This window comes from Ovis canadensis, chromosome 22 (genome assembly GCF_042477335.2).
Source record: "Ovis canadensis isolate MfBH-ARS-UI-01 breed Bighorn chromosome 22, ARS-UI_OviCan_v2, whole genome shotgun sequence".
In the NCBI taxonomy this organism is placed as follows: domain Eukaryota; kingdom Metazoa; phylum Chordata; class Mammalia; order Artiodactyla; family Bovidae; genus Ovis; species Ovis canadensis.
This window is the reverse complement of record NC_091266.1, coordinates 34,159,052-34,182,004: the sequence shown is the minus strand read 5'-3', so window position 1 is coordinate 34,182,004 and position 22,953 is coordinate 34,159,052. Positions and strand designations below refer to the sequence as shown.

General features: G+C 49.0%; 3 protein-coding genes across 29 annotated transcripts in view; 2 read left to right on the top strand and 1 right to left on the bottom strand.

Annotated features, from left to right (window-relative positions):
• Positions 1 to 5,106, top strand: part of MMS19 (MMS19 homolog, cytosolic iron-sulfur assembly component) — a 34,221-nt gene extending 29,115 nt beyond the window's left edge. For all 6 annotated transcript variants that reach the window (XM_069568212.1, XM_069568216.1, XM_069568213.1 and 3 more), the window contains 12 exons: positions 845 to 944; positions 1,445 to 1,547; positions 1,696 to 1,764; positions 2,166 to 2,292; positions 2,770 to 2,870; positions 2,996 to 3,052; positions 3,200 to 3,386; positions 3,710 to 3,792; positions 3,922 to 4,086; positions 4,169 to 4,228; positions 4,531 to 4,631; positions 4,712 to 5,106. In XM_069568212.1, coding sequence (XP_069424313.1) covers positions 845 to 944; positions 1,445 to 1,547; positions 1,696 to 1,764; positions 2,166 to 2,292; positions 2,770 to 2,870; positions 2,996 to 3,052; positions 3,200 to 3,386; positions 3,710 to 3,792; positions 3,922 to 4,086; positions 4,169 to 4,228; positions 4,531 to 4,631; positions 4,712 to 4,739 — 1,181 coding nt within the window. In that variant the 3' untranslated portion in view covers positions 4,740 to 5,106. The remainder of the gene's footprint in view (positions 1 to 844; positions 945 to 1,444; positions 1,548 to 1,695; positions 1,765 to 2,165; positions 2,293 to 2,769; positions 2,871 to 2,995; positions 3,053 to 3,199; positions 3,387 to 3,709; positions 3,793 to 3,921; positions 4,087 to 4,168; positions 4,229 to 4,530; positions 4,632 to 4,711) is intronic.
• A 204-nt stretch (positions 5,107 to 5,310) lies between these two features.
• Positions 5,311 to 15,681, bottom strand: ZDHHC16 (zinc finger DHHC-type palmitoyltransferase 16). 22 transcript variants are annotated; one of them, XM_069568220.1, is made up of 12 exons: positions 14,758 to 14,979; positions 13,246 to 13,359; positions 10,554 to 10,801; positions 10,187 to 10,381; positions 9,946 to 10,034; positions 9,524 to 9,552; positions 8,769 to 8,902; positions 8,582 to 8,629; positions 7,663 to 7,748; positions 6,879 to 7,002; positions 6,621 to 6,691; positions 5,311 to 5,899 (listed from the first exon to the last, which is right to left on the bottom strand). In XM_069568220.1, exons 3-12 carry the CDS (start codon positions 10,794 to 10,796, stop codon positions 5,785 to 5,787), a joined length of 1,134 nt encoding a protein of 377 aa, XP_069424321.1. In that variant the 5' UTR covers positions 10,797 to 10,801; positions 13,246 to 13,359; positions 14,758 to 14,979; the 3' UTR covers positions 5,311 to 5,784. The 22 variants fall into 22 exon arrangements, with proteins under 22 accessions (XP_069424321.1, XP_069424332.1, XP_069424322.1 ...); XM_069568231.1 differs by having other exon boundaries at positions 10,187 to 10,219; positions 14,758 to 14,968; XM_069568221.1 differs by having other exon boundaries at positions 13,246 to 13,335; positions 14,758 to 14,960.
• Positions 14,980 to 21,513, top strand: EXOSC1 (exosome component 1). The gene is made up of 8 exons (XM_069568245.1): positions 14,980 to 15,170; positions 15,278 to 15,393; positions 17,863 to 17,937; positions 19,115 to 19,203; positions 19,975 to 20,008; positions 20,517 to 20,567; positions 20,699 to 20,783; positions 21,109 to 21,513. Exons 1-8 carry the CDS (start codon positions 14,981 to 14,983, stop codon positions 21,213 to 21,215), a joined length of 747 nt encoding a protein of 248 aa, XP_069424346.1. The 5' UTR covers position 14,980; the 3' UTR covers positions 21,216 to 21,513.
• The last annotated feature ends 1,440 nt before the right edge of the window (positions 21,514 to 22,953 follow it).

Genomic DNA, 22,953 nt, shown 5'->3' with positions numbered 1-22,953 from the left:
TAGTGTTAGCAACACTCAAAAGCATGCACACTTTCCCCCGCCCCCCTTCAATTGCTGTGTAATTAGATTAGTTAGAATTAGGCTCTGGAGTTTAGCAGACCTAGTTGGGTCTCATGGTCAACTCTACCACTTGCTCACTTACGTGCTTAGTCACTCAATCGTGTCCAACTCTTTGCGACCCCACAGACTGTAGCCTGTCAGGCTCCTCTGTCCATGGGAATTCTCTAGGCAAGAATACTGGAGTGGGTTGCCATGCCCTTCCCCAGGGGATCTTCCCAACCCAGGGATAGAATCCAGGTCTTCCACATTGCAGGTGGAGTCTTTACCGTCTGAGCCACCAGGGAAGCCACCAGCTGCTAACTTAGGTGAAGATATCTAGCCTTTCTAAGCTCTGTTTCCCCACTTGTGCAAAGGAGATGGAGAGTAATACCTATATATCACAGGGTAGTTGGTAAATAAGATTAAATAAGGTAATTTGTAATGTTTAGCAACAGTAACATATGTGTGTATGGTAGCTGCTGTGTAAAAGGAGCCACAAAGATAAATCCACATTACCTTTAAGTTTTTGAAAAGACTAACAGCTCTGATGTTAGGAATATTCCTATCAGCTAGGCTTGTTTCCCACTGTCTAGTCAGGGGCGATCCTCAGGAACCCCCCGTGGCCCGCATCAGACATTCCTGCTTCTGGTGCCGTGCTGGTTCCCAGGGCTACAGCACTGCTAGAGGACAGGTTACAAACTGCTCCTGCTGTGACGAGAGCCAAGGCCAGAGTCACGAGGGGGACAGGACCTAACCGTGTGAGCCACAGTCATGGCCTGTGCTTGTGTGTGTTCTGATTTGGCAGAGAAGGAGCACTCAGTTCTGAAAAAAGTCCTGTTGGAGGATGAGGTCTTGGCCACTATGGCGTCGGTCATTGCCACTGCCACCACCCACTTGAGCCCTGAGTGAGTCTAATCATGCATGCGACTTGATCCCGAGGAGGCTAGCATTCTTGGGAAGAAGTAGCAGATGATTTCCTTCTGAGCTGTCCTCTCACCCAGATGTAAATGTGAAGCCGGTTATTTGTTTTGTAAGTCTTACTGGCAAAGAAAGAAGGGCTCTTTTAGCACCATGGACTGTGGATGAGGTTCTGGGGAGCCATGGACTGATGGTTCTTAGCTACAGATAGCTGTGCATAGGAGTCACCTATGAAGCATTTTTGACATATACAGAGTCCTCTTGCTAGATTATAAGCTCCAAGGGAACAGGGATTTGATCTGGCTGGGTCACTGCTGTAGCACCAAGGCCTAGGACAGGAATGGTTCCTGGCATATAGTATGTGCTGAGTTAGTGTTTGTTGAAGGTGTGAGTGAGCATGCTCTGGTGCCTGGACTCAGTGAGTCCCGGGAGCCCCAGGGCTGCTGTAGAACCCTGGCTCCTTGGTGACACTAGGTGTGCCCCCTAGCTTAGCCGCCCAGAGTGTCGCCCACATCGTGCCCCTCTTCTTGGACGGCAACATCTCCTTCCTGCCTGAAAACAGCTTCTCTGGCAGATTCCAGCCATTCCAGGTGAGGGTCCGATGGATCAGACCCCGATGGGGAACAGTCTTGGGACATCTGCCCTTCACATCTTTCCGGCAAATCTGGGATGGGTGTCATCAGGGTCACAAGTCTCTTGCTGGTGGGACAGGCTTGATAGGACTCTTCTTCCTTACAGGATGGCTCCTCAGGGCAGAGACGACTGGTCGCACTGCTTATGGCCTTTGTCTGCTCCCTGCCTCGAAACGTAAGTGACCACAACCTTTGGGGAATACCCCACTTTAATCCTGACCAGGGGAGCTGGAGCCCAGGTGACTTCTGGGCTGAAATTCGTCGCAGCTGAGCTGATCTTGTTTTTCCCACTGGAGAATCCACTTCCCCTTCACCCTGGCCCCTGCTGAGCTGATCTTCTGTTTTTCCCACTGGAGAATCCACTTCTCCTTCACCCTGGCCCCTGCTGAGCTGATCTTCTGTTTTTCCCACTGGAGAATCCACTTCCCCTTCACCCTGGCCCCTGCTGAGCTGATCTTCTGTTTTCCCACTGGAGAGCTCACTTCCCCTTCACCCTGGCCCCTGCTGCCTCTCTGTCCTGGTTGTCGCTTGAGTTAGGTGTCCTCTGGGTCCGTGACACGACCAGGTTTTCCACAGGTGGAAATCCCACAGCTGAACCGACTCATGCGGGAGCTTTTAGAGCTGAGCTGCTGCCAAAGCTGCCCCTTCTCCTCTACGGCAGCCGCCAAGTGCTTCGCAGGACTCCTAAACAAGCACCCTGCAGGTACTGGAGGGAGAATCAACTTCTGATGCAGTCTTGAAGTTTAGTAGTCACTCATTCTCTTTTTAAAAGGAGTTTGCTAATATAATCAGGCTTTCCATGGGACAGCCCTTGGGACAGGAGTCAAGACCAGAGCTGGGCAAAGCTTTATAGAATGGAAGAAGATGAGGGTTTCAACCAGAGTGCTCTGTCTGGTTCCGTCCCTCCTGTTCCCTGCAGGGGGCTATCAGGGCTAATTCTTTATTAGAAGTGGACAGCTGTTTTCGGAAAAAAGACTTTTTATTACAAGCAGACTTTTCTATGCCAGCACCCCAACATTATGAGAATCCCAGGCTCATGATGGTGTCCTAGAGCTAAGTGGGCCAAGTCCACAGCTACAATGACATGGTTCTTTTCTAACGGCTTCTGCATTTAAAGGATTTACAGCCTTTGTTGTCAAAACAGACACACGTGCGTCAGCATTTCCTACCTCCTTTTTAGGGCAAGAGCTGGATGAATTTCTGCAGCTGGCTGTGGACAAAGTGGAGGCTGGGCTGAGCTCTGGGCCCTGTCGTAGTCAGGCCTTCACACTGCTTCTCTGGGTAAGGAGTCGGAATGCAGTTTGTTAGAGCAGTTAATCTGCTTAAATAAAATCTCTCCATTGAACCCTGCATGCTTCTCAGGGTTTGGGCATCTTGCCCTGACTTTTCTTTCTCTCTGGTGACAGGTCACAAAGGCCTTAGTGCTTAGATACCATCCTCTCAGTTCCTGCCTTACAGAGCGGGTAAGTCTTCGCTGAACAAGCAGAACCTAGAATCTTAACAGGAACTTCGCTCTTGATCCCCCTTCCTCCCCAAAATGACTACTGTCCTCTTCTTGGTATTTAAGATCCTTCCCCACTGATGTACCTCAAAAGCTCTCTTTCCTCCAGCTCATGGGCCTCCTGAGTGATCCAGAACTAGGCCCGGCAGCCGCTGATGGCTTCTCTCTGCTCATGTCCGACTGCACTGACGTGCTAACTCGTGCTGGCCATGCTGAAGTGCGGATCATGTTCCGCCAGCGGTTCTTCACGGATAACGTGCCTGCTTTGGTCCGGGGCTTCCATGCTGCTCCGCAAGGTGAGGAGAGGTTAGAGGAAGGCCCTCGAATATACAGACCTCTCTTCTGTTCAGCCCACAGTCAGAATTTAGGGCCTGAGTGCTTCTTTAGAGCATAGTAGGCCTCTATCGGAGGGCAGAACATCTAGATTCTTGATCCACTCTTTTCCTTTGACGGGTATACCTTGCCTATTCTGAGCCTGTGGGGCTTTTTTTTTTTTTTTGTAAAAAAGAAAAAATAAAAATCTCTGTAGGCTGATGTCCCAGCTTCATCAGAGATTGGAATTGAAATCCCAAGCTCTGTCTGAGCCCAGTTTTCCCCTAAGCTTTTCCATTTTTTGCAGATGTGAAGCCAAACTACCTGAAGGGTCTGTCTCATGTACTTAACAGGCTACCAAAGCCTGTGCTCTTGCCAGAGCTGCCTACGGTAAGCCTTGCCGTCACAGCCTCTAAACAGGGACGAAGCCATTGTCCTCCCCATGCTGGGTCTGGAAAGGGGAGGAGAAGCAGGCTTATCAAAGATGTGGTCACCCTGCCCTTTCCTGTGACCCCTTAGCTGCTCTCCCTACTGCTGGAGGCCCTGTCCTGCCCTGACTCTGTGGTGCAGCTCTCAACCCTCAGCTGCCTTCAGCCTCTTCTACTGGAAGCACCCCAGGTCATGAGTCTTCACGTCGACACCCTCGTCACCAAGTTCCTGACCCTCAGTGCCAGCCCTTCCATGGTGCGTTGAGCCTTGACTACTCTTCGGCCTGTACGTCTCCCCTTCGTGGGCTTCCCCTCACCTCCTTATGGTTGTGTTCTAGGCGGTCCGGATCGCTGCACTGCAGTGCATGCATGCTCTCACTCGCCTGCCCACCCCCGTGGTGAGTACCACAGGTGTCCCTCTCTGGCCCAGAAACTTCCTGGAAGAGCCAAGGGCACTTTTCTGCCTTAAGCAGGCAGGACTGGCCACCCGGCTGTGCTACTGAGGTATGCACTGTAGAGTACAGATAGGCAAGGATTTCCTGAGTCCCTGAAAATAGAATGGCCAGCCTGCCACACAGCAGGCTGTGCTGACTGTCTGGAGTCAGTACAAGAATAGGAAGACTGTTAGATGTAGAGTCAGAGCAACTTTTTTGGTTACCGTGGTTGAACAAGGCTAAGATGAAGGCCTCTAACTCCACAGTTGCTGCCATACAAACCACAGGTGATCCGGGCCTTAGCCAAACCCCTGGATGACAAGAAGAGACTGGTGCGCAAGGAAGCAGTGTCAGCCAGGGGAGAATGGTGAGTTTCTAGGTCACGGGGAGAGACAGGACTGAAGTGAGCCTCACCGCCAGTGCTGTCAACATTCTTTTTGCCTCCAGGTTTCTGCTGGGGAGCCCTGGCAGCTGAGCCCCCATCCCTGGCCTACACTGGCTGACGGCCTAACCTGAAGTTACTAACCATCGAGCCGCCTTGCCCAGGCAGGGAGACCACTGGCCCGTGACTGCCTTTCCCACAGACACAACACAAATGCCAGGCCTCTGCCGCATGGCTATAAAAGAAATACAGGAATCCTGATTTCTAATGGATTTGGGAAGTAACTGTGTGTGAGACTACTTGTGTTTGAAGAATGATCCTTGGTCTTGGGGCTCTTCCATTTATATGTCAGAAAAAAGGAGCTATGCTGCTGAGGGTGAATGCAGATGTGTGTGGCCCTGGGGACCAGGGAGGGTGGTGTGTGTGTGTACCTGCTGGAGAATAAAGATTTTTTTGGTAACGGGGCTGTCAGTTATTTCCCTCTTCCACTTATGCCTCAGAAGCATCACTGCTTGACCTAGAAGAGAAACGATAGGAATTGTTGAGGACATCCAACCCCTCCAAGTGAGGCACGGGTGGCAGGACCAGAACATCTGCTCACTAGGCCCTGACCCCGATTTCCCCTTCCCCATCCCACAGGAAAGGCAAAGAGTGAAAAGCTACAGTCCTTACAAAATCAAATACCTTTATTTTTGCTCCCTTCAGCAGCACATGAGAAATGGCAGTGACCTCAGCAGCAGGCCTGGTATCTTTGCCCTGTTGAGAAGCCAGAATCTCATCTCTACCATTCAGCTGTTGACGGCAAGTGGAAGAGGTGGTGGCCAACCCCAGTGCTGTAACCTGGAGGAGGTCGGGGTCAACCTGGCAAGGTTGCTAGCTGCCTGATCTCCAGTCTGGGGCTGGAACTTCTGTTTGCCTGAGTAAAGGGACATCAGTCCTCGGATTTCTCCACATCGTGCCTTGCTTCTGCAGCAGCCAGGAGATGAGTCCTTGAGTTGTCCCTGCAGGGCACCTTGGGGGCAGGCCCACTGGCTCTTTTGGCTCAAGGATCCCAAGAAGCTATCCTTGGAGGCCCTTGAGGCAACGCAGGAAGCAGGGTGGTGCTCAAGTTGTGGCTGACACACTCCAGCTTACACGCTCACACTGCCATCACAGAGGCTGAGTGAGCAGTCACCCAGGGCGGGGGATCCCAGCTTATTCCATTCCCGTGGGGCAAGTGACTGGAAGGTAACAACACCCGAGTAAGCCAGTGCCTGTAAGAGAAGACAAATACTCCTGAGACCGAGGCGTTCCCAGTCTTCCTCCCTGATCCTCATGCCACAGCAAAGATAGCTCAAGGCAGTCTGAAGCTACCTTGGCATTCATCACAAAAGTAACATAAGTTCCAGTTTAGTCCAAGAAATACACCCTCTGGTGCTTTGCAGGCCTTTAGAGGTTTTGAGCTACAATGGGCACTGCGAGCATAGTAACAGGCAGCAATGATGAGGATAGAAAAGGGAGGAGGGCAGGTACTTAATGGTCACCTATTTATTACTGCCTCGGTAGTTGCAATCTAAAAAATGATTTATCTTTGTCTCTTGGGCTGAGGGAGCTAGCTTCATTTATTGTCTTAGGACCTCTGTCACAAATAACTTCAGTCCCACAAAGCATCTGCTTGAAATCCTACACTGCCATACAAATGGGAGGTCACCGGTGGCCAACAGACCCTAGCTAGAGGTCCCTTCCTGAGAACAGCTTTCAGGATTCTACTGTAGTCATCTGCTGCTGTACCAGTATAGTAGCCATTAGCCACATGTGCCTAATGAAATTGGTAAAGATGAAATTAAAATTCAATCCACTAATACATGAGCCACGTTTCGAGCACTCAGAAGCCCTATGTGACCAGTGGCTCACGTCTTAGGCAACACAGGTGTAGGACGTTCTTCCCAACACAGAAAGTGCAATGGACAGCGCCGAGCTACATGTTTACTTTACCTTCCTGTGTCCACACCCAGGAATACCTTCCAGTTGTCCAAGCAGCCATAGTTGTAATGATTCCTAAAAACCTAGAGAAAAGAAAAACGTTTCTAGGAACCCTTTTCCTTAAACCAATTTTGAGCCTAAATTGGCTAGGCAAGTTCGGGGCTTCAGGCCTGCCCTAGTTGGCCCTGACCATGGGGGAAAAACCAGCTCGTCACAGCAGCAGGTTTGGTTTTCCCACGCGCCCAGCACCCCAGCCCCAGCCCTACTCACTCTGCCCTTGGCCTGCAGCCGCTGACGCTCCTTCCTGTTGATGTGCCTTTCGATGCTTGTCTCACCTCGACTGATGAGCACGGCGTGCCATGCAGTCAGGGCACCCAGGGCCAGTGCCACAGAACTGAGAAGAGAAGGGCAGAGATTGGGGGGCAGCACGGACAGGGTTAGAGGCCATGAGTAGGTCTGAAATTGCACTGAGCAACAGTGACTGGTGAGGGACTTCTGCCTTCTCTCCCAGCTGAGGGGTCCTCAATGAACTTCACTGCATCTACTGATAAAAACAGCATCCATGAAAAAGCATCTATTTGGGCTAAGAATAAATCATGAGGCAAGAAGAATGGGGAAGTAAGTCTATTACTAATGAAAATGTTATATATTTCCTAAAATACCCATGCTTGGGAGACAAGAAAGGGGAGTAAGCACCAAGGATCAAAGTAAAATGGCACATCAGATTCCAGCTCTACCGTCTCTACTTGCGTATCATGGAACAGATCACCTCACCCCCTCACATCTGCAATTTTCCTCCTCTACAAAATGCATCTGCTCTTATAAGGAGGAGTTGAACTTCCCTTGGCACATACCAAACCCTCAGTGCCAAGTCCTTTGTGTTCCCTCCCCCAGAATGCTGGAGAAAATTAAGCTCTACTCTTGGCCAACCTAAGTGAGACTAAGAACAGCAACAGTTCATACAGGGAGGGGTTCCTGCCTGTGTGGGCTCTGTAAAAGGCTTTCTGAAGCTGCCCCTCCCCGCTTAAACTGTCAAAAATGAGAGTTAAGATACCTGCACAGGAACCAGAGGTAGACAAGACTCTTGTGAGTCACTCTTTCTCGGAAGGAGAAGGTGGGTGGTGGGGTCTGATGGTAAGTCTAGAAAAAGAAAACAGCACAGTCTGGCTCATTGACTCTGCTGGTCTCCACCAGAACCCAGCACCTGCAGGCAGGGAAGTGATCCAGGCCCAGGGGGAGAAGAGAGGGGGTTAAGCCACAGAGGAGTCAGGGCAGCAGCCAGATGGGTGGACCAAGCCGGTGGCATCGTCGTGTGGACATACACTGGGCAGAGCGGGTCTGGACAGGATGGTCAAGCACAGGAGGGACCAACCCCGGGCCTTTAGCTGTGACAACACAAACGGGGCTCCAGGGGAAGCCACTCCACTTCCCAGTTGGAACTGTGTGGCTGTAATCCCCTAGAGAGGGGACCAGATCACACCCAGAATAGAACGGAGGGAGAGAACAGGGAGCCCCACTAGGGACCAAAACGGCAGCAGAGGCACAAGCTCAAGCCGACAGTCTGCTCAGAGCAAGGAGTCCTAAGAGGCCCGGGGATCCTGATGCAGATGCAGACAGACCAGGAGCAAAGGATCGCCAGACTGGACCGGCCCGGCCTCTGTCCCCTGGAACCCCATCACACAGACTGACATGGACTCCTCACTGCTCAGGCCATCACCAAGGCAGAGCACTTGCTCAGCCCAAAGAAGATGAAATGGGATAGAGAGCCAAAAACTCACATACCAGGGACTCCCAGCTGGTCCCCAGGCCACTTAGCCTACTTGTGGCAGGCAGCCCCCAGAACACCCCTGATCCAGTCTCGACTGGCCTCAGCCCAGTCTCTACAACTCGACTAACAGGTGGGCCCCAGTTGCCTCAGCAACTCTATACCCCTGGCCTGAGCAGGAGGAGGCAGTGGGGTGGGGAGAGCCCACCTGGTTGGCAACCGCCTGTAGTTTGTTCTTGTCGAGCTGTTTCATTTTCTAAGGGGATGGAAAACAGTGCTGGTTACACTCTCAAGCCTCTAGGAGAGGGGGGTGCTACCAGCCCCTTCTTAGGGACAAATTCCACACCCCGGAGTGCTCTCTACTGAGCTGCCCTTTTTCCTAACTATGGGCTCACCTCGATGGCAGCATAAGCCTCCCGGAAAAGGTCCCAGCTTCCATAGCTGCAGTAGACACAGCCCAGAGTCATGAAAAAGCAGAAAGAGAAGAAGTACCGATGGTTATAGTGGCCCACACAGTTGTTTAGCCAGGCTGGTGGGGAAAGGATTAAGGACAAGATCAAACACACAACTTCAGGGGATGTCCTGGTTTCTCTGGTTTATCTGTGGTTCCTCACAATATCATCCAAGCCCAAGGATTCCATCACCAAAGGCAGGAAAATATGGGACTTCCCTGAAGTTGAGGTGAAAGGGTTAAAGCTTTTCAAAGCCCTCACGAGTCCCACCAGGAGATCTTGAAAGCTGGAATCCTTCAGTAAAATGAGTCTGCTAATATTCAGACAAACGGGTTTACCAGACATCTGTGTGGGACAGCAGAAAGGGACCGATGGTTCTATCTGGACCCCCACTGGACAACCCACTGAACAAGACCTCTCTTTCCATCCGATAGATGTTAGCACGAAAGTCTACAAAAGAAAGAACTGTTAGGGAGAGAGGCCTTGCTCCCAGAAGATCCGTCCCAGACAGCACATAAGCCTCCTGTTATTCCCAGGAGATGGTTGGTCCCCACAACTTGCTCTTCTACTAACTTCTCCTGAGCCCAGCGTTCTCTGCAGGGTGAAGCTAGAAGCCTTGGGTCTGTGGCCCTTAAACCTGTGCAGTGCTCTGGAGCTAAAGGAGGAGATTTCAGGCAGAGGAGATAGCAAAAGGATACGGCAGTGATGATCCATCTTCAGCACACACCTGTGAGGAAGGGACACAGGCTCTGTTACGGTGGCCAGGGTTCTTGAGATGTCAGTGCCAATCCTTTCCTACAAGGACCAGCATCCTGCTGAGGCGGAAAGGGCACAGACTTTGAGGACAGCCAGGCCTTGCTTCAAACCCTGCTTCACTGGCTACACGACACTGGACAAGGTAACTCGGGGCTCTTGCCCACCCTGACGCCCCTCTCTGAACCTCACTTTCCCCAAGCGGTGATAATGCATAACTCGCAGGACCATCCTAGGGCCCGTGTCCTCAGGACACACGGCCTGGCACATGACAGGGTACCCCGTGCATGTCCAGGCAAATGCCAGGTCTAGGCTTTGCCCTGGGGCTACAGCAAAAGGGCCAGGGCTGGGGTTCCCGGAGACCTACCTATTGCAGATGCTGCAGTGGTGCGTTCGGGCCGGCTTGGGGTTAATGCACTTCTTACAGATGGAGACGGTTGTCATATCATTCCTGCCCTGTGCAGAGGGAGAAAAGCAACGTGACGACTGCAGCAGCACCGGTTTCGCACCTCAAAAACACCAAGGCGCTCTCCCTCCCCATTCCTGGGATTGGCTCCTGGGGCCTGCAGTTCTCTTCCACCCCCATGCCCCTGGAGGGGGGTACCCACCTGGGGTGGGTATCCAGGTGGGGTGGTGATAGCCTGGTAGTAATGGAAGACGATGAGAATCAGATTCCAGTGACTATAGAAGAAATGCCAGCAGAGCCGGGGCACGGAGTAGGTTTGGAGGATGAGGGGCAGGACACACAGGTAGGCGATGGCCACGATGGAGCTGGTCAGCACAATCACCAGCACCACGAACACCTGCCAGCACCGGGGCGGTCAGGAAGATGCCGTGAGAGAGCTCGGCAATGCCCAGAGCAGACTCAGGAGCTTCCCAAGGGTAGGAGGCCAGTGTGGGTCCTGACCCAGGGTAGGTTCGCCAGACGCATGCACTCCCCAAACAACCCTTTTCTTGCCCCTGGGCATCACTCACCACCCCACACCAGCGGATCACGTTGTCCACCAGCCAGTAGATGGGCTCAAAGGCAGCGTCCACGGCGGTGTCACTGCCCCCGAAGGAGTTGTAGAGCAGGGAGCGCAGGCAGACCTTGCCGTACCGCCAGCGCTGCACCAGGCCGCGGAGCAGAGGTGGGCGGCGGCGCCTGTAGCCCAGGAGCAGAAGCAGGCGCAGGCAGAGGCGGGCAGGGCCCAGGAGCAGGCTCCACTGGCCCCGCATGGCTCCTAGGAAAGCACAACACCGTGAGGGGCCAGCCTGGATCCTGTCCCTCCCTTCCCCACCAGTGGGCGGCTTGGAGGCAGAGACCTAAGGCTGAGGCCTGCTGGGCCAGTCACCAGCTGGGAAAGAGAGAGGCAGCTCCAAGCTCACACAGGGTCTCTGGAACTGTCTATGTGGACAGACCCTTGGAAGAGCCCAACCAATGTGCACAAAGCTATCCGCGTGGCCCTGTGGGCCTGGCCACTGTAGCAGAGGTGTCCGGGGTCTCCTGCCTGCCCTGAGCTGTGCTTAGCTGCTCAGCTGTGTCTGACTCTTTGCGACCCCATGGACGGTAACCCGCCAAGCTCCTCTGTCCGTGGGGATTCTCCAGGCAAGAATACTGGAGTGGTCGCCATGCTCTCCTCCAAGGGATCTTCCCAATCCAGGGATTGAACCCAGGTCTCCTGCATTGCAAGCGGATTCTTTACTGTCTGAGCCACGAGGGAAGCCCCTACCTCCTAACAACTGTCTTCACCAAGAACAGTAGTGAGGGAGTGAGTTCACACCATGTGAATCCTGCACCTAGATCTTCCCTGGTGCTATCCAGGCAAAAGACACTTATCTGTTCTACTGCCATTACCAGCCTGGGGGCATGAGAATCCCTGTCTCCTGTGGGGACAGCTCACCTCCCCCTTGCATGACATAAGATGCTCTGTCTCCAATTCTAGTCCCAGTCCCACTCCAAGCATGAACAAAACAACTCAGGTCCTGAGCAGACCACCACCAAGCAGGAGACATGGCGGTATGGAGGACGGCGGAAGAAGACCACAGGACCCGCCCCCTGCGTAATGAGTTTCCCTTGCTCTGTTCTAGCTGGACACTTGAGAGCTTTCTCTGCAGCTGCTGCCCTGGCCCCAGGTGTCCCAACCAGCCTGTCCAGCTCTTTAGTGCTGTGCATGGCTCCTCTGAAAGTGCCTTAACCTCCTCCATGTGATCTTTACCTCAGCTAACAGCCACGGGACGTCAGCTACCCAGGCAATGCCCAGAACAGACCATATGGATTATTTTGATGATATTCTCATCAATTCTGCAGACAAAAGGTCTTATCAGAGAGGAAATTATCTGATTTTCCCCTATGGCTACTTTGTCCTCTGCAACTCCACTGACTTATTTAACAGGCAGCTCAAAGCCCAGCAGAAACTGGAGGAAGCTGCTCCACTGTAGGGATGGTGTCATTTCAGTAACTGGAGCAAGGTACTCTCCTTACTACCCTGATATCCCCACAAGAGGCCTTGCAAAGAAAACTCAATTACCTCCTTCCATAAGCCCTCTGAAGACTTAAGGCAAAAACAAAGCCAGCAGATAAAACCAGCAAGGAGAAGACAGACAATCCAGTAGGGCCCTACTTCTGTAGCAGGATAAAGTAAGTTGGCCATTTCCATCATCTCCGAGCGGCTAAGAGAACAAAGGGACAGTGCAGAAAAGAGGAAAAGGAAAAGCTCAAACTTCCTACCTCCTTCGACTTGGACTCCTATTGTGTGGAATAATGATTTAGCTTGAAGCATGAATCTTCAAATAGTGTACAGCTACAATCTAATGTAACAGTGGAACGAAACATTTTACCCCAAAACAAATCCAAGTGACTTAGGTTATCCACACCATCGTTCACTCCCTTACTACAGCTAATGGAGAGTTTCTATTTACCAAAATATTTTTAACAGCTGCTGCTGCTGCTGCTGCTAAGTCGTTCAGTCGTGTCCGACTCTGTGCGACCCCATAGACGGCAGTCCACCAGGCTCCCCTGTCCTAACAGCTGCTGCTGCTAAGTCGCTTCAGTTGTGTCCGACTCTGTGCGACCCCATAGACGACAGTCCACCAGGCTCCCCTGTCCTAACAGCTGCTGCTGCTAAGTCGCTTCAGTCGTGTCCGACTCTGTGCGACCCCATAGACGACAGTCCACCAGGCTCCCCTGTCCTAACAGCTGCTGCTGCTAAGTCGCTTCAGTCGTGTCCGACTCTATGCGACCCCATAGACGGCAGTCCACCAGGCTCCCCTGTCCTAACAGCAACAGCATGCAAATAATATGTGTGCCTCATCTGTAATAAACAAAAATTATATGCCATCTCTCCTGTTTAAAAGAAAAAAAGCCTTCATTTTCTGATTCTCAACTTTTTAGATTGTCTCAGCTACTTGTGGAATTACTGAACTCTACAGGAAATGCCTCAAAGACCAGACTTACCAACTCTTACCTGCCCCATAACTTGACTACTTAGGATTCAGTTCTGCCCTGAAGTAGATCTGTGACCTTGGGCAAAGCACCAAATTCTGTTGGGACTCAGTTTTCTTGTGTTCCCATTAATAAGAGAGTAGGATTAAATACTAAGGCACCTTTCTGCTCCACCCACTTTATGACTACATATACAGTTGGTAAGATACAAATGAAATGTTTATAAAGTGCTTAGCACAATACCTGGATCATGGATGTACTCAATAAATACTTGTTGAATGAACGAACTGGAGGGATGCCAAAGTGGAAAGGCTGGTCAGATGTCCATCTGTCCTACAAATAACAGCAAGGACACTCCTGCCAATGTGATAACACAAAATAAGTGTAAACTGCTATATTCTTCATGATCAATAGAGAGAGAAATGAAAACCACTGGTGGAATCATTGCACTTCAGAGTTAGAAATCATTCTAGAAAACTATCCAACCAGTAATCAACACAAACATGTAAGCTGAAAGCTTGTAGGTACAGAGCTTAAGACCAGATTATGTAAAAGAAGTCTGAGACCAAGGCCCCCTTCCCTTATTTTACTTAATGAGGTTTAGGGGGGTATGGGAATGCCAGGGAAGAAATATGTAGTCCATGGGACCACAAGTGAACATAAGTTTTCATCTCAGGAAACTGAGATAAAGCAGAACTCAAAAAACTGTGTGTTGGGGGTGAAGGGTGGTGATGGAAGTGAACAGGGCAAGAAATAAGAGTTTCCCTATCACTCCAAACAGAGAAGGCAATGGCAACCCACTCCAGTACTCTTGCCTGGAAAATCCCATGGATGGAGGAGCCTGGTAGGCTGCAATCCATGGGGTAGCTAAGAGTCAGACAGACTGAGCAACTTTACTTTCACTTTTCACTTTCCTGCATGGGAGAAGGAAGCGGCAACCCACTCCAGTGTTCTTGCCTGGAGAATCCCAGGGACGCGGGAGCCTGCTAGGCTGCCGTCTATGGGGTCCCACAGAGTCAGACACGACTGAACCAACTTAGCAGCAGCAGCAGCATCACCCCCAACACAAGCCTTGAACACTCTGATCCCTCAGTCCTACCAACATAGTGACACGTGCCACCAGTTCAGAGGGGAGTGTAGGTCACAGCACTCTCCTCTCCCCAAGGCTCTCAGTCACCAACTCTTTCCCAAGGGGAAACTGGACATGGGGGCTATTAGGGGTGGGAGGACACACATAGATTCCAAAGACACCGAAGAGCAGAGGAAACAAAGTCGACATAACTCATTTGAACAAAGATGCTGTTTTCAGGGTGTTTACTGCCTGAAGCAGCAAGTGTCAATCATCAGTAAAAGCAACACTAATTCATGCAGACTTTCCTTCCAGACTAGCACGCTTCCGCAAGATTGGAGACTGCAGTTACAGAAACTGAGGAAACGTTTTATTTCTCAACAAAGAATGATAGACTGAAAGTAAAAAATAACTTGAGTACCCGTTCGGTCTCTATCTTGATTTTAGAGATACTGTACAATTCTAATCCTATCCCTGGGGATGAATTTCCAAATCTGTGAAATGGGCGAGTTGGCTGGGGTGACCTTCCAGCTCCACGCCTCAGGGCTGCCCGGAGGGTGTGTTCCGTCCGGTTCGAGGGCACGGCCGTGCAGAGCAGGAACTCGGGCTCACAAGGCCCGGGAACAGGGCCCGACCCTATTAAAAGCGACAGGACTGGGCAGAAAAGGCCGCAGCTTCGCTCTTACCTGCCGCTGGCCGATTCCTCAATCAGCCAAGTCGAACCCCGCAGCCTCCGCCGCAGCTCACTGCCACCCCCTCCAGCTCGGCGTCCACCGGCCCTGCTCAATCCAACCAACCATGGCCCACCGCCCACAGGTCCAGCCTGCAGACCCGGACCCACCGCCCGCCCATCCTTGTCCACAGGCGCAAGCGCAAGAGTTCCGAAGCCCCGCCCCCGAATTCGTCCCGATGCAACCTGGGAAATGGAGTTTACGTCTTCTGGAAGCGCTTCCGGAGATTACAGATAGAGCACACCAATTAGCGCGTTTCTTACTGCGTAACTGCACCTGGATATTGGCCAATGAGAGGTCGGCCTCATTTTCCTCGGGATTTGGAACAGTGGCAGTCATGGCGCCACCCGTGAGGTACTGCATCCCCGGTAAGTCAGCGGTATCTAGAGCAAATCGTGGGCAGAGACAGGGGCAAGAAGGCCAGACGACCAACAGCTTCAGCGGACCCGTGGCTGATGCAGCGTTTTTTCCGCAGGCGAACGTCTGTGTAACTTGGAGGAGGGCAGCCCGGGCAGCGGCACCTACACCCGGCACGGCTACATCTTTTCGTCGCTTGCTGGCTGCTTGACAAAGACCAGCGAGAACGGCGCGGTAAATGGGGCAGCTTCCCTTCTCCTCTGTCTCTTTGTCTTACGCTGCCTTTGATTTCACTGTCTTTAGGCAGGGTCCTACGAGCGCGTCTTTAGTGCCTGGTTTAGGAGAAGGAGTTAGTCTCTGAGTTTCTGACAGCTGGGATCCCCGCTGCTGGACACTTAGCCATCACAAATTAATTGTGTTGTCTGGCTTGGCTGTGTTGCTGACCCTCCGGGAAGCAAGCTGGGGAAAGAACGGAGGCGAGCTCAGCCGTGCTGTGAGCTGAATCCTGGCCGAATGTCGCCTGCTTCTCTGGCTTCATTTCGCTCCGCTACCCGCGCCTCACTCTTTGCAGAAGTCCTACTGTCTTTTTCAATATCGCCAGTGGACCACAGAGTCTTTGTACACACGCCGTCTGTCTGGAACACGCTCCTCTCTTCCTTAGCCCGATTAAATCCTACCTACTCAGCGGAAGAGAATCCACCACCATTGCAGGAGACGCGGGCTCGATCCCTGGGTCGGGAAGACCCAGGAGAAGGGAATGGCAACACATTTCAGTATTCTTGCCTGGAAAATCCCATGGACAGAGGAACCTGGCGGGTTACAGTTCATGGGGTCGCAAGAGTCGGACACGACTGAGCGACTAAACCACCACCACCCTTTAGATAACCTCACTAGTTATCACTTTCTCAGAGAAGCCCTATAGACACCACTAGTCAAAAGAGGGAGTTTTGTTTTTTGTTTGTTTTAACACTCACAAAGAACTGTTGGGGTCAGTTTGCCTGTTTGTTTTGCCAGGCAGCATGCAGGATCTTGGAAGGAACCCATCCCCCCTGCAGTGAAAGGTCAGAGTCTTAACCATGGGACCACCAGGGAGGTCCCAAGAGCTGTTACTCCCTTTCTAAGCACTTAGTTCAGCATGCAATTTAACACTCAGTTATAAGTTCCCCATTAGACCCTTCCACTACTATGCACGTAGCGCAAGGTAAATGCTCAGTAGATGTTTATTGAATGTATGAATAATATTATTCTCCCTGGTTCCAGAGGCTGATCCATTATTAGCTTGGGATCAGATAAGCAGTTCTTGGAGGAGCAGCTTAAAGACTGGAGGTGGTGGGGGGCATGGGTTTAGTCGCTAAGTCGTGTCCGACACTTGAGACCTCATGGACTGTAGCCCACCAGGCTCCTCTGTCCATGGGATTTTCCAGACAAGAATACTGGAGTGGATTGCCATTTCCTTCTCCAGGGGATCTTCCCAACGGAGGAATTGAACCCAGGTCTCCTGCATTACAGGCAGATTCTTTACTGACTGAGCTATGAGAGAAGCCCAAATCTCTATACAGTCCGTGGAATTCTCCAGGCCAGAATACTGGAGTGGGTAGCCATTCCCTTCTCCAGGGGATCTTTCCAACCCAGGGATCGAACCCAGGTCTCTGACATTGCAGGCAGATTATTCTTTATCAGCTGAGCCACCAGGAACGCCCTAGAGACTGGGAGCATAGTAGAAAGAGGATTCAGTATTGACTAAACCTTAATTCTGCCTTAGGTAAGAAACTTACACTCCCTTTATAGGTTCTTACCTATAAAATGAGAGACTTTTGTATTTGATCAATTTGGGGAATTTCCCTAGGATTTGAAAGTTTGTTCATTTTATAGCTGTGGGATGTGATAATGAGCCAAATATATGTGGTCTCTGCTATCAAGGGGTACAGATACAAACTGTAAGCAAATAAATGCTCAAATGAAGGTATACTTACACATATGATGGCTGCTCTGAAACAATATTACAGAGTACCATGAGAATATGTAATAGGTAAATCCAGCCTAGTCAGAAGTGATATTTAGTCTGAATCTAAAGGATAAATAAGAGTTGAGTGAGTGAGCAGAAAGAGCAGGTTGAAAAGAGATCCTGAGATGGGAAAAAATTTCGTGAATTGGTGAAACTGAAAAAAGACCAGGAGAGCTGAAGCATGTTGAACAAGGGAAAGGTTAAGAAAAGATCAGGCTCAAAAATATCTTTCCTACACCAATAGCCAGTACCATGCTCAAAGAGGAAACTCTACAAGTGTTAAATAGAAGTAAACAAGTATGGCCACTGTTATATAACATTTATTTGAAAATTCTAGCCTGTCCAATAAAATGACAAACCAAAAGAAAGATATAACTTTGGAGGAAAGAGTCAAATTATCCATGATTACAGGCAATGTAGTTGTATGTGGAAAAACTCTTAAGAAAATCACAAAAAAACTCAGAACTCATCTGAAGTGGTAAGATTATATCTTCTTGTACCTTTCTTTCTGTGGCCCCTTGGCCCTCCTGTATCCTAAAGTTTCTAAGGCTTTCTGCTCTGGGCTACAAATGAATCTGTCGTCCACCTGCCCATGTGACGTCTACTGTGGCCCAAGGTATCCCGTTTTACTGTCAAGCCATAAATACCTTTATCCAAGGCTTAGCCAGAATATTCATGTTTTATTTTTCTCTCTGCAGCTTCCTGTCATATCTGTGATGAGAGAAACAGAGTCCCAATTACTGCCAGATGTAGGAGCTATTGTAACCTGCAAGGTAAGTTGGTCCTAAGCTCCCTGCTTAGGATACCATCCAGTGTTGAAATCATGATCCTTATAGAACTGCACTGTCCAATATGGTAACCAATAGTTACATAAGGTCATTTAAATTTCAATAAAATTAAACAAATTTAACATTTATTTCCTCAGTTCTGCTAGCTCCATTTCAAGTAGTCAGTAGCCACAGGTGAATGGTGGTTGCCATGTTGGTCAACAGAATTTTTCTATCATCACAGAAAGTTTTACTGGACTGTGCTGGGTCTAGAGATTTCTAGGATAATGATCAGTGTGGTCAAGTTCAAGCTTATGTAGTCCTTTCACAGACAGAGCTGGTTTCCTCAGTATGTAATTTTTTATTTCTGTCTGGGAAACAGGAGTACCAGAAGGTCATAAGGAGGTGTATTTTTGAACATCTAAAGCGAAACTTTTTCTGCAGAGAAATGAAAGATTTTTATAAAGTCTTTGAGGGCAAGTGCAAATTAGTGCTGTACCAATTAGTAACTATAAGACATCCGTATTCCCTGCCCATCCCCACTCTCTGCCAGTTAACTTGTAGCTCTTAGTTTTCCTCTATAAATAATTTCTCCAACAGAAAATCTATGTGGGGAATTCCTTGGCAGTCCAGTGGTTAGGACTCTGCACTTTCAGTGCCAAAGGTGTATGTTCAGTCCCTGGTCAGGGAACTAAGATCCTGCAAGCCACACAGCGTGGCCAAATTTAAAAAAGGAAAAAAAGAGAAAATCTATGCATTATTTTGAAAATAACTGGACAGGCACAGTGATCCAAATATTACCCAGCAGCTGAAATGGAGACTTAAGTTCCATTCACACTACAGGCCTCTTGGTGAGATCTGCTAAAGGTCTAGTTAGAGTTGCTATGCTTCCCTTGTGTATTTATGTTAGACTTGTACATTTTTAAAAATCTCTGCCATATTATTTCATTTGATTCCCTCGGTAACTCTACTTTAGGTGGCCAGAGTGGCTCTTACTCCACTTTATGAACATCACTTATGCAGGGATAAATACGAGTTAACTTATCTGAAATTCTATGCTTAGTAGGGATGCTTGGACTAAAATCCTAGTCTTTCCTAGTTGATTCCTGCCTCCTTCAGCTGACAACTGCTAATACTCTATAATGTTGCCCTCTATAATGTTGCCCTTTCCTCTGTTCCACAGGTCTCCAGCATCAATTCACGCTTTGCCAAAGTACATATCCTATATGTGGGGTCCACGCCACTTAAGAACTCTTTTCGAGGAACCATCCGGTAAGGAGTATTTTTGTCTTCATATTCGCCTCAGCGCCTGGAATGAGATTAGGATAGGATGGGAGACTGGAATTTTTAAGAACAATTAACAGTCTACTCCTGCCCTGTCTCACCTCTTTGTGCTTTGATTCTCCCCAGTTAGTATCTAAAGAAAATATTATAGTATGTGAGTTAAAACAGAAGGAAGATATTAATGAGATAGGGCTTTAAATAGAACAAAAAAGAATTGAATAAGCTGGAGGTGCATTGTGGGTATGATTCATACCAAAGTAGAAGGCATTTTAGGAAGTACCTTTTTTTCTTGTGTTTAATATCGATTAACCCAAGCATTATAAGACAATAAAAAGGGTAGTGGGTAAAGTGATATTTTTTCCCCACTATGGGTTCTTTGAGAAGGGACAGACAGTTCTTGTGAGCTAGATAATTTAACATCTGAGGCTCTTTCCACCCTCAGGATTCTGTGTGGTTCTGTGATGCTGCCATTCAAGCTCTCCTAAGGCAGCAGAGCTCCTTATCCTCTGCCAAATTGGATCCACTTTCCTCTAGTGGGAGGTATTGATACTCCTGTTCTGTTTGATCCAAGAATGGGAACTGTGATTTTCTCCTCGGGGTTAGGACGGGAAATATTTCTCCACCTGCTCCTCTGGGTGGCAGCAGGGTCCGGATCAGGACTTGTTCTCTTTGCTCTTATAGCTCTTTCTCTGCTAGGAGTCTGCCGGATAATTCTTTCTCACAGATAATTAATCTTTCTGTTACTTCTTTTCTTTATAGCAAAGAAGACGTCCGAGCTACTGAAAAAGACAAGGTTGTTGGTTGGCTCTTTTTTTTCTTCATGGCTTTAGGAATCTCAGTCCTTTGAGATTATTCCAGTGAATTTCAAAAGTCTGTGGGAATGTGGAGTCCAAGGAATTTTAAGGTGTTCTCTACTGGAAGGTGTGGAATTCACCTCACTATTCCTTTCCTCTTTGTGTGATTTTTCTTCTGTTGACCAGAGAGGAGCTAGTTTACACTTTGTCTTTGAAGCCAGGTATTTATTCATGGCTGTTCTCTCAGACTTATTCTGGACCCTTTCAGGGCAACCATAGTACCTTTTGTCTAAGTCAGATTCCTGATCAGGTTACTGAGTTCAGATCTTTCATTTTTGTGATGATGCCGCAGAATTAATAAAAGTTGTTGCTCTACTTGAGTAATGGTAGATCTGCCATTGGGGTTCTACCCTCTGGGGTTAGAAGTAAACTAGCTCTACCCAGTGGGGTTAATAGTTTCATTATAGACCTGATCGGAGTTTTTACTTAACACTTCTTTCTTTACAGGTTGAAATTTATAAGAGTTTCCGCCCAGGGGACATCGTCTTGGCCAAAGTGGTATCCTTTATTCCCTGAAGACTTGTGATCCTTTGTCAAAGGAAGAAATGGAAGTAGAGAAATCACTCAAGTAGCTATGAGAGGGAAGATTTGTAAGTCTTTGTTTTCCTTTACTAACGTGATATGACTAGATCTCCCTAGGTGATGCGCAATCCAACTACCTGCTAACCACTGCCGAAAATGAGCTGGGAGTGGTGGTGGCCCACAGCGAATCAGGTGAGTTTGTCCATGCTACCATGTGCTTACCTTTTCCTGAGAGCTAAGGTTGGGATTAGTCTACTGTTTTCCCTCGTTTTTTAATTATCTTAGAAGCAATGTGAGTGTAGATACTGACTACTGGGATTAGAATGATTCTCCTTATATAATCTAAGGAAAGGAGCCACTTACTCCTTAAATCAGTGGAATAAACAAGGCTTTTTTCTGTATGAGGTGAGAGGTTCACTAGGCAGCTTGGTGACATCAGTTCACACCCAGCTGAAAAGAGAAATGTCTCGAGCAAGTATCTGGGGTCCCAGCTCCTACACCACCTTTCCCCTTGCAGGTGTCCAGATGGTCCCCATCAGCTGGTGTGAGATGCAGTGCCCAAAGACCCACACCAAAGAATTCCGGAAGGTGGCCCGAGTGCAGCCTGAGTTCCTGCAGACCTAAGAAGCCACTTTCCCCAAGCAGAGGGGAAGCTGTTTTCCAAGAGTACAAGTGTGAGTGACATCAGGAGGCTGTTGTCTTTATTCAGACACCAGAGGTTGGTCAACAGCCACCTTTAGAAAAATCTTTCCTGTAGGTGGAACGTTTTTCTTGTGAACCTTTCAGTGGGTTTTCTTCTCTGGAGTAATTTCTTTTGGAGGCACCAGCAAACAACCTGTATGACGTTAGATTATAGCCTATTCTTTGAGTGTTGCAAATGTGTGCTTTTGCTATGACAAAGAAAACATTTTTATGAAAAGAATTTTAGTTTCTGTTGTCTCAAGTAGGGTAAAGAATCTAAACTGACATGACATCTAGAGCAGAGTCTTTGTAGACAATGCCTAATCACCTATCTTTTTTTGTGTGTTTTTTTACGTGCTACATACTTTTGAGTACTTGCTATGTGTCAGGCATGGGTTGAGCACAAAATTACCAACTTTTGTTCTAAGATTCAGTACAAGCTAAGGAAACTAACATCCCATCAGGCTACTTTAGACTTAAAGTACTAAAAGTCTTCCTAGGATTACTGGGCACATCAGATAAACAGCTAACTTGGAAAGCAAGATGCTTAAATTTTAGAATAAGGGCAACATTCCTACTGGGTCCCAGTACTCAGTAGTGGACCTTCTGGCCCGTTTCTGTTTTCAGCGTGTTTCCTCTTCTGTAAACGACACTAGCCCTTTCGGAGGTTATCAGGATTGAAGATTATGTATACATGTCTCACCTGATGGCTAGCACAGAGCGCTTAAGAATTTCCTAGATGGAGGGCGTCACTTGTTCCTACTAGAAGAGGACGGCATTATGGGCTTTCTCATATTCCAGTGATCTTCTCGGAGGCCTCAGAGAAAAGGCAAGTGTGAGCGATGCCCCTCCCCAATTATGTAGACAACTGCAGTCAGTCCTCCCTACCATGGATGGGAAACCCCTGGGGAGAGAGCCATCTGTACTATGCCACCTTGTATTAGGCACTTTAGCATCTGTTAATTTTGAAATGTTTATTTTGGCTGTGCTGGGTCTTAGTTGCTCTTCACTGCAGCATGCAGACTCAGCTGCATGCATGTGGGATCCTGTTCCCTGACCAGGGATCCAACCCTAGCCTCCTGCATTGGGAGCTGAGTCTTAGCCCCTGGACCACCAAGGAAGTCCCTAGCATCTGTGAATTTCAGTATCCAGAGGAGTCCTGGAATCAGTCTCCCCTCTGCAGATAAGGGATGACTATAGATTCATTTTCTCCTGCAAGTATAATTTCTGAGGAGGTTAGGTAACTGACAGGGATAAAACTTCAGGAGCCAAAAGGAAAGGTGTGAATCAAGTTTACAGTTTACTAATAGAAAGGGACTGGCTTTTTTAAGTCTAGTAAACAAACTTTTACCTTTCTAAAGAAGGTATATTTTGGCCACCTCATGCGAAGAGTTGACTCATTGGAAAAGACTGATGCTGGGAGGGATTGAGGGCAGGAGAAGGCGACGACAGAGGATGAGATGGCTAGATGGCATCACGGACTCAGTGGACATGAGTCTGAGTGAACTCCGGGAGATGGTGCTGGACAGGGAGGCCTGGCGTGCTGTGTGATTCATGGGGTCGCACAGTCGGACACGACTAAGCAACTGAACTAAAACTGAACTGAAAGAAGGTATAATAGTTTCAAAATTTGATTTTAGTAACCAGTACCATTGAGCAAGAGTTGTAGAGAGGCAACAGG

Bases quoted from the DNA above. Each gene is read 5' to 3' on its own strand.
- ZDHHC16 (XM_069568219.1), bottom strand. From the start codon at position 10,796: ATGCGGGGCCAGTGGAGCCTGCTCCTGGGCCCTGCCCGCCTCTGCCTG. The intron at 9,553-9,945 runs GTAGGTCTCCGG...CCTTCCTCACAG, and splicing joins CACTGCAGCATCTGCAATAG to GTGTGTGCTGAAGATGGATC. The intron at 6,692-6,878 runs GTGAGTAGGGCT...TCTTTTCTCTAG, and splicing joins GGCTGCAGGCCAAGGGCAGA to GTTTTTAGGAATCATTACAA.
- EXOSC1 (XM_069568245.1), top strand. From the start codon at position 14,981: ATGCAACCTGGGAAATGGAGTTTACGTCTTCTGGAAGCGCTTCCGGAG. The intron at 15,171-15,277 runs GTAAGTCAGCGG...TTTTTTCCGCAG, and splicing joins CGTGAGGTACTGCATCCCCG to GCGAACGTCTGTGTAACTTG. The intron at 20,009-20,516 runs GTTGTTGGTTGG...CTTTCTTTACAG, and splicing joins GAGCTACTGAAAAAGACAAG to GTTGAAATTTATAAGAGTTT.